At 42.2% G+C, this 12936-nt stretch overlaps 1 protein-coding gene across 1 annotated transcript in view; it reads right to left on the bottom strand.

Annotated features, from left to right (window-relative positions):
• Positions 1 to 12936, bottom strand: part of aacs (acetoacetyl-CoA synthetase) — a 152812-nt gene that overhangs the window by 95257 nt on the left and 44619 nt on the right. The window contains exon 5 of the mRNA XM_073065526.1: positions 3135 to 3232. Within this exon, the coding sequence (XP_072921627.1) occupies positions 3135 to 3232 (98 nt within the window). The remainder of the gene's footprint in view (positions 1 to 3134; positions 3233 to 12936) is intronic.

The following is a 12936-nucleotide window of genomic DNA, read 5'->3' as shown; positions in this document are numbered from 1 at the left end:
CCCACCAGTAAAATGGAATCATCCCAAGTTCTGCTGCTCCTATTGCAAATCATACCAAGTCCCAATCACCTATCACTCTTGTGCTTACTGCCCTAGATTGGCTCCAGCAGTGCCTCAATTTTAATATTTCCAACTGTTTGCTTTCTTCTCAACAGATCATCAGTTCATTCATAATCCTGCTATTTTGAAAAAAAAAACAGCGTTCATAACTCAGGCCATCACACACCAGCCATGTGTAGGACTTGAATGCAAGTGAGTCACTGACCAGTTGCTTTTTTTTAATCTCCCCCCCCCCCTTGAAAATCCAAGTCAAAGACTCATCCTGACCCTTTTCTGCACATCAGTGTAAACCCAGAGATTTTAAGAGGAAGATTAATTAATTACTGAACACTTTATTATAATCTCATTTCGACAGGCAATATACTTGGCAGAATTACAAGGAGGAATGTCCCCACTTACTTACTACAAGGAACTGAAGCAATACATTCACGATCATGAGATCTAGAAGCAATAATTCTGCAAAATATGCAATAGTACTTTGAAGGGTATGGAGATAATTTTGGACCAAAGGCAATTTTAACTGTTCTCATTATAGAAACATTTCAGGACATAGGCTGGAACACGTCCACCACATAGTCATTAAAATGTGCTCCTACTTCCCACATTGTCTTCGTAAATCTGAGAGAAACGTTTACTGCAAATAAATACCTTTCAGAATGGGCAGCAAAGGCATGGTCCCATTCATTAATATTTCAAGTATGGACCAAAGTACCAAAAACTAATGTTGGGTCTTTGTTTAATTTCTGAACTTCAGGGTTCTTCCAAGAGTCAAAAATGGTGAGCAGTCTTCATTCCAAGGTTTCAGTTGATGTTAGAGTAGAAACAACATACAAATACTAAGCAAACTAGATAAAGAGCTGAGCAACAACGCTAAGAGAGGAATTAACGCAAGGGGCGTAAGACAACGGAATGAAGATGGTGTTTCTGAAAAATCTATCACTTTTATAGACAAGATAAAGAAAATTCCTTAGGGAGTGATGAATTAATTAATAGGCTACATAATTAAAACAGTTACATCATGTGGGTAATGTGCTAATACTTAGCCGATGAAAAATTTAGAAAGGTGATAAATCGTTAGTTTAGCTGCTATACTGCTTTCCGCCAGTAAGTGTGAAAAATACATGAGTGTGTTAAAAAGTAAAAATCTTATTAAAAATACTGTTTTAAAAAAAAGACAGTGGTTTCCAGAGTTAACAATCCCACAAAGGTTGGGTCCTCTGTGCAAATTGCAGCTACTTACATTGGAACACCAAGTAGTAATGTTGTATCTCACGTTAGCAAACGTACTAATTGTTCTATGCTCTAACTAGAAATTTCATTGCCATGTGTGGATCTTATATTCATCTCTGTTAAGATAGTGGTAACACCTCTTCCCATTCCTCTGCCATTCATGCTCAAATGTCTCAGAGTAGAATGGAATGGATGTGACAAAGACTCGTTATCACATTCCAGCCCAACTCATGCAAAACTAGCACATTTCAGCCCTCAAGACATCAGGTGTTGATACAATTCTTTAAGTGCCATTACTGCAGGTTCACAAAGGTCAAAGTTCTTCCTTCAAACCACCAGCGAGTGAGCTCAAACTGAAGGCACACAGCATGTAGCTGTTCCATGAAGTACAGAAGTGGCTCAGTTGACATGGTCTTGCCTTTTAATTATCCCAATAATACCTGACATATGGAAGATCAGACCATCAGAGCCTCATTTCCGAGACGTTAATGTTTTCAGAAGGCCAGAGAAAAGGACTTTGAGAGAGAACAACAAAGAGAAAAAGGGAGGATGTCAATCCAGGTGCAATTCTTCCTCTTTCACAATCTGAACAAAATACAGTCGGCCCTTCGCATTCGCGGATTCAACCAACTGCGGATTGAAAATACTCGGGGGGAACAAATTCCAGAAAGTTCCAAAACGCAAAACTTGAATTTGCTGCGCGCCGAGCACTACGCTGAATCCACGCGAATGAAGTGATGTGTAGGCATACCTTGCTGTAGCCTCTCGCCATTTCACAGATCCTCAGTCTCTCTCCAGCACTCGTCGGTTGAGCATTGTTCACCTCGAGTCTCGCTCGTTCACTACTTGTGTTGTGAGCGAGAGGAAGGAGTTTAAGGCTAGTAAGGGATGGCTGGCTAGCTACGTAAAGCGCTACAGCCTCAAGAACTTAAAGATCACGGGAGATTTGGCATCGGCTGATGCCAAGGCAGCATCAGCGTTCCCAGAAGAGTTACGATGGTTGTGTCTGTACTGAACACGTACAGACTTTTTTTGTTCTCATTATTCTCTAAACAATACAGAGTAACAACTATTTACATAGCATTTACATTGCATTAGGTATTATAAGTAATCTAGAGAAAATTTAAAGCATACGGGAGGATGTGCATAGGTTATATGCAAATAGAACTCAAGAGTCTCATTTGGCCAGTAACCCTATATAGCTGTGAAACATGGACTCTAAAAGCAGCTGATGAAAAGAAGTTGACAGCATTTGAGATGTGGACATACAGACGGATCCAACAATTTCATCCTAGAAAAGATTGGCACAAAACCAATACTTCTGGAAACCATTATCCAAAGGAAACTTCATTATTTTGGACACTTCTCAAGAACTGATGACACACTGGAACGCACTGTGCTTGAAGGCAGAGTAGAAGGAAGCCACTCCTGAGGCAGACAGAGGACAACCTGGATCGACAACATCAAGAAGTGGACCAGCCTCACCGCCAGAGATGCAAGAGGTTTGACTGCCGAAGATCACAGTGGAAGAAAGTTGTTGCCAAGGCTCTGGCAGAGTATGGCACATGATGATGATGACTACGCCGTTTTATATAAGGGACCTGAGCATCCGCGGATCTTGGTACCTGCGGGGGGGGGGGGGGTGGTTCTGGAACCAATCCCCCACGATTACTGAGGGACGACTGTACACGTTACACTAAACCGAAGAGAGTGAAAAGGAGTCATTCCCTCTTCTTCAGGTGTAGAGTTGTGACTTAAAACAAGCCCCACTGAAGGCCTTGAAGGTAGCAAACAGATATTTGCAGCTAATTACTCATATTTCACACAATGGTCAAAATACTTACATTTACACCGAAGTCGGGGGCCGTAGAACTCCAAATGGCACCAATACTAGCCGTGGCTAACATGGCTTCAACTGCTTGAATACAGTTTGGAAGATAACCTAGAATTAAATGAAATGTAGTTAGTCAAAATTATATTCAAAATATTAACCCCACTGAGAAAAAAGAACTATTTAATTCCTTTCACAGCTTTATTAGATTCCATTGAGTTTTGTAATCAATGCATTTCTCCTGCAATGTTATCAACATTAGTTAGGCAAACATTGTAATCGATTTGTGCAAAGGGTTCAATGTACAAAACATGATCAATTGTTTTAATTCAGATTTACTGTATATAGTGGGAGTCTGCTCCTGCTCTACTTCAAACAATGCCAAATTTGCCCGAGAAGTCAGACAGATGGTTTCACATTTTAACCGAACCTCAACGACTTCAGTAATACACGTCCGAGTGCCAACTTCATCCACTTGCAAACATCCTGGTGCTAACTTGCAATGTGCAACTCTACTCCAGAAGCAAGTATCAGTTTAAAGTGACACTGGTGAGGCACAGCGACGACTTGCGGGCAGCAAACAAAACAAAAAAATTTCTGTACTAAACTCAGATACAATCACTGCAATCGATAGCTTGCAACTTCCCTTTCGGAGTTGAGCTACTGAACCGCCTGTACAACCTGGCATTTTTAGGGTGTGAACTGAGGTCTCAAATGTGCAGGACAATTGTGACGTGGTGTGTACAGGACAAATCGAGGCAGCCTGGCCTGGGCACGAGAGCAGGGCATGAGCCAATGTTTGGCCCTACCTGGAGCAGACTTGGAAGCATTTCAACGTGGCAGAAGCGAGGTGAGAAGAGCAGAGGCGATGAAGAGTCAAGGCGGTGGGGCCCGGCCTGAGCCCGAGACTGAGGAAGGACTCAAGGTTTGACCGATTTAAACTCAGGGCCAGAAAAAGTCAGGGTGTCAGAACCAGAGGCGGGAGTTGGGCCAGTTCAGCTCGCTGCTCCCGAGAGGTTTACTCGTCTCTGCACTGAACTGAGGATGTGGGCTGCAATTAACGGGCTCCTGAATTGGCTGCAGCGATCACTGGCTTCATTGCTGTGAACTCAATTTCGTAAACTTCTGCTCTGAATGTTATCTGCTTCCTTTCATCGCTTGCACTATTTGTGAACCCACGTGCTTTTTAGGTGAGATAATAAAGGTTACTTGTTGGTAAATACAGATTCTCTCTGATCATCATTACCAAGGGATGATGGTTATAACAGAATAGGTGTCCATGGGTGAGGACTCGAGGATGAATCTCTTCAGTAAGTCAGCGGCAGGCTCAAGTTGGACCACGTGCGTGAGGTACAGAGGTCTGGGGCTGGGTCGTTAGTAGTTACTCATCCAGGATGAAGAATTCAGAGAATTCTGGAAGCCCAAAGGGCTTGGTAAGTACAGGTTCTGTCTGTGCCACTCTGATCGTTATTGCTACAGGCTGATCCTTATAACAATACTTTGGTAATCAATGTACTTTGAACTTTGAAGTACGCCAGCACTAAACCAAGCTCTCCAAAGCTACAAGTGAGTTTAGGTACAAGTTGCTGGACAATTGGACTGTGTGAATCAATAGAATACAACTGTTCCCAACTTCTGTTATAACACCATTGTTCATCTGCGCACGACATTGAGCACGCTGCATTTTCAAGGTAGAACAAGTTGAAGTCAGGTACAGTTTCATGGCAAGTTAAAATACAGATATATAAAGCTGAATGTCAGTATATTATCAAAGTACATATACATGTCATCATTTACTATCCTGAAATCCATTTCCTTGCAGGCATTCACAATAAATACAAGAAACATGACAGAATCAATGAAAGACCAGGCCCAGCAGCACAGACAAACAACCAGTGTGCAAAAGACAACAAACCATGCAAATATAAAGAGATTTGACAGACGGTTATATTGGGCTGAGTGCGGGCCAGTGTGACTAGATGAGTGTAGCATCGGCACGGACTAGAAAGGCTGAGATGGCCCGTTTCCGTGCTGTAATTGTTATATGGTTATATATAACCTGAGATGGGATGTCCTTGAAAGTGAGTCCATGGTTATGGGAACATTTCAGCATTGGAGCGAGCGGAGTAATCTCCTCTGTTTCAAGAGCCTGGTGGTTGAGGAACAAGAACTGTTCCTAAATCTGGTGATGAGGGTCCTGAGGACCCTGTGCCCTCTCCTGATGGCAGCAGGGAGAAGAGAGCATGTCCTGGATGGTGGAGGTCCTTGATGATGGGTGCTGCTTTCCTGCAACAGTGCTCCGTGTAGATGTGTTCAGTGGTGGGGGGGGGCTTTACCTGTGATGGACTGGGCCAAATCCAGGCTTTTTGTAGGTTTCTCTGTTCAAGAACTCTGGTGTTTCCATACCAGGCCGTGATGCAACCAGTCAATGTACTCTCCGCCACACTTCTATAGAAGTGTGTCCAAGTTTTAGATGACAAGCCGAACTTCACAAACTTCTGAAAAAAAAGAGGCACTGCCATGCTTTCTTTATAATGCCATTTACCTGTGGACCCAGGACAGCCCTCTGAAATGATAACATTAAGCAATTTAAAGTTGCTGACCCTCTCCACCTCTGATCCCCCAAGGAGGACTGGCTCATGGACTTCTGGTTTCCTCCTCCTGAAGTCAACATTAGGTCCAGAGGAAAGCTACGGACATAAACAATGACTGCCCTTTTCTTTCCATAGATGTTGCCCAGCCTGCTGAGTTCATCCAGCACTGCGGTCACATTTGACAGGTAATCTATTTGCAGGAGTGTTTGTTCAGACTAGGAAATGGAGAAGTGAAACACAAAGACGCCGATTTTGATGAGAATCTTGGGCTAAATTTGTACAGCACTTACTAATATTGTGCAAGCTGTCTTTCCAAATGTTTCTCAAAGTCATCTGAATTACAAATAGTTGAGTGTAAGAGCAAATTATGATCGGTGTCGGCCGTGAACAAAGATTTTCGTTTGCAATACAAGTCTAAGGAAAGTGTGACAAACGTTGATAATTTCCCCCGTTGAATTTTTAATCTTTCTGTCACCGCCTGGAATGCCATCACAGAATTCTGAACTAGGAAGAGTATGCTGCTCTAGAATTTTTATCCACCAAAATTATCAGTTCAGAAATTTCTAACGCATGTAGCAGAGGCTGCAATGATGACTCACAATGCTGTGGGGAAAGTACCATACACCTTGATCCCTTGCAAACCAGTTCTCCCATCTGATCTACCTTTTCAATTCTAACTTAGTTTTGCTCTGAGCATTAAAGAGGCACAAAGACAATCATGAAAAGTGGTTTAGCTTTAAACTCAAAGCTCAGTGCTTTTTTTATGATCGGCTGTATACTGGCTACTCCAGAGATGGAGACAAAAATAATCTACAGTTTCACATTCGGATAAAGATATATGCTCAGCGACCACATTATCAACACCTGTTCATTAATGCAAATATCTAAACCAGCCAATCATGTGGCAACAACTCAATTCATAAAAGCATGCCGACATGGTCAAGAAGGTCAGTTGTTGTTCGGAATGAGGAAGAAATGTGGTCTAATTGACAATTGTTGGTGCAAGACAGGGTGAAACTATAAACATCCAGTGAGTGGCTGTTCTGTGGGCAAAAACCCTTTGTTAATGAGAGAGGTCAGAGGGGAATGACCAGGTTGCTTCAAGCTGACAGGAAGACGACAGTAATTCAAAAAACCTCATGTTACAACAGTGGTGTGCAGACCACATCAAACCTTGAAAGGGGCTGGCTTCAGCAATCGAAGACATTCCCACAATCCTGATTGAAAAGTTGCAGAAAGGCAGACACTCAGTGATTCAGGAACAGCTTATTCCCCTCTGCCATCTAACTCCTAAATGGACATTGAACCCTTGAACACTACCTCACTTTTTAAAAAAATATACAGTACAGTTGGCCCTCCTTATCCGCGGGGGATTGGTTCCGGGACCCCCCCCCCCCCGCGGATACCAAAATTTGCGGATGCTCAAGTCCCTTATGGAACCATTCTCATTCCAGTGGACCTTAGGACCCAGCAGAACCCCAGACCTTACTTAACCTGTCTCAGTGTGGTGGACATTAAGACCCCGCACCAGAGCTCTGAATGCGCAGTGTTTCTGTTCACGAAAATAATCATGATTGAAAATAAAGTGGAAATAATAAAGCGATCGGAAAGAGGTAAAACGCCATCGGTCATTGGAAAAGCGTTAGGCTACATCGGTCAACGATCGGAACAATTTTAAAGGATAAAGTGAGAAAGGCCCTGCCCCGATGAAAGCTACAATTATTACTAAGCAACGCAGTGGTTTGATTATTGGGTTTTGGGGTCTTAGGTTTTTGATCCTCACATCAACCCGGCATGGTGGAAAGTGCACTCAGGAGCGATCTGTCCCGAGTCCCGAGAACTTCCGTTCCCAAGCCCGGTGCTGAAACATACGTTATTAAGTGTTTTATACGCATAGAAAGATAAAATATATACTATATACTAAGACAAACATTTGATTAACTGACGCTAAATAATACTGGATGTACCTGTTCCGACTTACTTAGTAAGAGAACTTCTGATTTTTTTCGATCCCGATCCACGATAATCCACGCACATCCTCCCGTAAACTTTAAATCATCTCCAGATTACTTATAATACCTAATACAATGTAAATGCTATGTAAAATGGTTGTTATACTGCATTATTTAGGGAATAATGACAAGAAAAAAAGTCTGTACATGCTCGAACAACAAGTGCTGGTGAGAGAACTTCCGGGCTTTCGCGATCCGCGGTTGGTTGAATTCGCGCAAGCAGAATCCGCGGATAAGGAGGGCTGACTGTATTTATGTTTTTTGCACTTTTTAAAATCTATTCAATATATGTATACTGTAATTGATTTACTTGTTTATTTATTTTTTCTGCTACTAAGTTAACAAATTTCACATCATCTGCTGGTGATAATACACCTGATTCTGATTCTGTCAGTGGCTTCTTTATTAGGTACAGGAGATATCTAATAAAATGGCCACTGAGTGTATTATGTGTCCTGAAGTACAACATGCCGAAATCAAGTAAAATTTATATAATATGCATCAAAATGTACCTACTACAGCTAATGAGAGCTATATTAAACGCAATTTAGTTATATGTATATAAATATGTATTAACTGCATCGATTCAAACCCCAAATTATATTATTCACATTTTTATAGATTAAATTAATAGATCACTATTTAAAATTTCTAGCCTTCACATTATTTTTCCAAACTAAGTACCTCACTGAGAGTTTTGGAGGTATATAATACAGCACCTGTGACCAGAAACTGGATGCTTATTTCCAACACTATAAATGAAAATGCAAAGCAACTGGAAATATTAAGGCTAATTAAGAAATACAAATGTCTAAAAGGAGATAATGGATTTAAATTTTCATTAAAAATCTTTACCAACTTTACTCCAGCTACAGTTAAGTCATTTAAGCACTAATCTACATAAAGGAAATATAAAATGAATTAAGCCTCTTTAGACTTTATTTTTTGACCCAGTGATTGCGTTACTAAACTTACATTGTCCTCTTTGGAAAACTATTATGAAGTGCTCTGAAATAATTAGTTCTAAAAGCTTAAGTTAGTTCTTTCCTTTTCCCAATTGGCATTAAACACATTATTTTCCCCTTTTAAACTGTTATACTTCCCAAAATTAATACAAAGACAACTTAAGAAATCATTGGTGCAGAACAAGCAAAAAAAAAGATAGGAAATAAAACAAGTTTAGCTGTGTCGAATGACATAAACTTTAACAAAATAAAAGCAATGATTCTCTAGCAACCATATACCTTCTTAACAGCCTTTTTGCTCTTTAAGGACCTGTGAATGTACATTATAAGGCTTTTTCTGATTTTCCACACAATTCTATTTAGAGTGTAGCAGGAATGGCAAATCAGCATTTCTGATTACAAGGCCTTTGGTTAAGATAGAGAATTTTCCAGGTTCACGACAGATGAGATGGTCAAGAAGAAGAGGATGAAATCCAACTACATCTTCTAGCATGAGATCCACAGCCCTGGAGGTCATGGGTGAGCAGTTTCAGATTCCACATCTCAGAGAATCTACTCTGGACCTAACACATTGATGAAATCATGAAGGAGGCGTGCCAGCAGCTCTTCTAAGTTTCTATAGATGTATGCAAGACCATTAGACATGGGAGCAGAATTAGGCCACTTGGCCCATTGAGTCTGCTCTGCCATTTCATCATGTCTGATCCAATTTTCCTCTCAGCCCCTGTCTCCTGCCTTCTCCCCATATCCCTTCATGCCCTGGCCAATCAAGAATCTATCTTCCTCTATCATACATAAAGACTTCGCCTCCACAGCTGCTTGTGGCAAAGAATTCCACAGATTCACCACACTCGAACGAAAGAAATTTCCCCTCATCGTCATTCTAAAAGGACGCCCCTTTATTGTGAGGCTGTGTCCTCTGCTCTTAGACTTGCACACCATAGGAAGGCATCCTCTCAACATCCACTCCATCAAAGCCTTTCACCACTTGATGGGTTTCAATGAGGTCACCCCTCATTGTTCTGAATTCCAGTGAACAAGGGCCCTGAGTCATCAAATGCTCTTCATATAACAAGCCATTCACTCCTGAAACCATTTTCGTGGACCCCTATTGAACCCTCTCCAGTTGTCTTCTTCACCACAGACTCAACTTGTAAATTAACTTTCAGGGAATCCTGCACAAGGACTCCCAAATCCCTTTGCACCTCAGATTTTTGTATTTTCTCTCCATTTCGAAAATAGTCAACCCTTTAATTTCTTCTACCAAAGTGCATGACCATACACTTCCCGACACGGTATTTCATCTGCCATTTCTTTGCCCATTCTCCTAATCTAAGTCCTTCTGTAGCCTTTCTGTTCCTCAAGACTGGCTGCCCCTCCACCTATCTTCATATCGTCTGCAAACCTTGCAACAAAGCCATCAGTTCCATCATCCAAATCATTGACATATAACGCAAAAAGAGTCAGTCCCAACATAGGCCCCTGTGGAACAGCACTAGTCACTGGCAGCCAAACAGAAAAGGCTCCCCTTGTGCGGGAGAGCATTCTGAACTGGTAGCATCCCTGACTGGTTCAAATGCACAGGATCAGAAAAGGTAGAAGAGGGTTGAGAATTCAGCCAGCTCCATCGAGGACACAACCCTCCCTACCATTGAGGACATCTTCAAGAGGAAGTGTCTCAGGAAGCACAATCAATCACATAGGACCCTCACCATCCAGGACATGCCCACTTCTTGCTACTGCCATTGGGGAGGTGGTACGCAGTCAGAAGAGCTACACTTAACAATTCAGAAACAGTTTCTTTCTTTCTGCCGTCATTTTTCTGAAAGGTCCATGACACTACATTCTCATTCATTCATTTTTGCATTATTGTCATTTATAGTAATTTTATGTCTTTGCACTCTACGGCTGCTGAAAACCAACAAATTTCACATCCTTTAAGTCGGGGCAATGAAGTCTAATACTGTTTAGGAGAGTTTCTGCCTCCACAACCTTTTATAGTGCTGAGTTCCAGAGCTCTATCCATCTCGAGCTGTAAAAAGTCTTGCAACTCTCTCTTCTAATCCTTCCTCCAGTAACCTTAAATTGCTTCCTGTTTTTGATCTGCCAAGGGAAATATATCCTGCTTATTTACTCAGTCTGCACCTTTCATAATTTTGCACACATCAGTAAGTCTCCTTTCAGCTTCATCTATTCCAATTTTTTTCAAACTTGACGCTAGGCACTAGAATACTACAGCACAGTACAGGCCCTTCAGCCCTTGATGTTGTGCCGACCCATAGATTCCTTTTTTAAAAAAAGTACTAAACCCACACTACCATGTAACCCTTTATTTTCCTTTCATCCATGTGCCTGTCCAAGAGGCTCTTAAATACCCCTAATGTTTTAGCCTCCACCACCATCCCTGGCAAGTCATTCCAGGCACTCACAACCCTCTGTGTAAAAAAAACTTACCCCTGATGTCTCCCCTAAACTTCCCTCCCTTAACTTTGTACCTATGCCCTCTGCTGTTGCTATTCATGCCCTGGGAAACACGTGTTGGCTATCCACCCTATCTATGCCTCTCATAATCTTGTAGACCTCTATCAAGTGCCCGCTCATCCTTCTATGCGCCAAAGAGAAAGGTCCCAGCTCTGCTAACCTTGCCTCATAAGACTTGTTTTCCAATCCAGGCAACATCCCAGTAAATCTCCTCTGCACCCCCTCCATAGCTTCCACACCCTTCCTATAATGAGGTGATCAGAACTGAACACAATACTCTAAGTGTGTGGTCCCACCAGAGATTTGTAGAGTTGCAGCATGACCTCTCTACTCTTGAACTCAGTCCCCCTATTAATGAAGCCTAGCATCCCATAGGCCTTCTTAATTACCCTATCAACCTGTGCAGCGACCTTGAGGGATGTATGGATTTGAACCCCAAGGTCCCTCTGTTCACACTCTTAAGTAACCAACCATTAACCCTGTTCTCAGCCTTCTGGTTTGTCAGTAGACAATAGGTGCAGCAGTAGGTCATTCGGCCCTTCGAGCCTGCACCGCCATTCAATCTGATCATGGCTCTTCATCTACAATCAGTACCCCGTTACTCCTTTCTCCCCCATATCCCTTGACTCCGCCATCTTTAAGAGCTCTTGTCCTTCCAAAATGCATCACCTCACACTTATCCGGATTGAACTCCATCTGCCACTTTTCTGCCCAACTCTGCATTCTGTCTATATCCTCTTATAACCTTCGACAACCTACAGCTCCATCCACAACTCCTCCAATCTTTGTGTCATCCACAAACTTATTCACCCATCCTTCTGCTTCTTCATCCAGGTCATTTATAAAAATCACTAAGAGCAGCGGTCCCAGGACAGATTCTTTGCGGCACTCCACTAGTCACCGACCATCAAGCAGAATACTTTCCTTCCACTACTACCCTCTGCTTTCTTCCTGTATGTCAATTTTTTATCCAAACAGCCAAGGTTCCACTGATCCCATGCCTCATGACTTTCTGGATGAATCTCTCGTGGGGAACCTTGTCAAATTCCTTGCTAAAATCCATGTAGACCACATCTACCACCCTACCCTCATCAATTTCTTTTGCTACCTCTTCAAAAAACTCAATCAGGCTCCTGAGACACAACCTTCCCTTCACAAAACCATGTTCACTATCCTTGAGCATCCTCCAAATGCTCGTAGATCCTATCCTTAAGAATCCTTTCCAATAGTTTGCAGACCACTGAGGTAAGACTCACTGGTCTATAGTTCCCAGGATTCTCCCTATTACCTTTTTTAAACAAGGGAACTACATTTGCCATTCTCCAATGCTCCAGCACCACCCCTGCAGCCAAAGAGGTTTCAAAGATCATAGCTACTGCTGCAGTGATCTCTTCTCTCACTTCCCACAACAACTTTGGGTATATCACGTCCGGCCCTGAGGACTTATCAATTTTGATGTTTTTAAGAAGATCCAACACTTCTTCTTCCTTAATCTCCACATCGTCCAGCACACAGGCCCGCTCTATTTCGACATCACCCTGATCAAGATCCTTTTCACTTGTGAATACTGAAGCAAAGTATTCATTTAGGACCTCCCCAACCTCCTCCACCTCCAGGTACATGTTGCCTTCTTTTTTCTTTAGCAGCCCCACCTTCATTCTTGTCATCCTCCTGTTCTTCACATACGCATAGAATGCCTTGGGGTTCTCCTTAATCCTACATGCCAAGGCCTTCTCATGCCCCCTTCGAGATCTCCTAAGTCC

This window comes from Hemitrygon akajei, chromosome 14, assembly GCF_048418815.1.
Source record: "Hemitrygon akajei chromosome 14, sHemAka1.3, whole genome shotgun sequence".
NCBI classification, from domain to species: Eukaryota; Metazoa; Chordata; class Chondrichthyes; order Myliobatiformes; family Dasyatidae; genus Hemitrygon; species Hemitrygon akajei.
The sequence above is the reverse complement of the archived record's forward strand: the minus strand, read 5'-3'. Positions and strand labels throughout refer to the sequence as shown.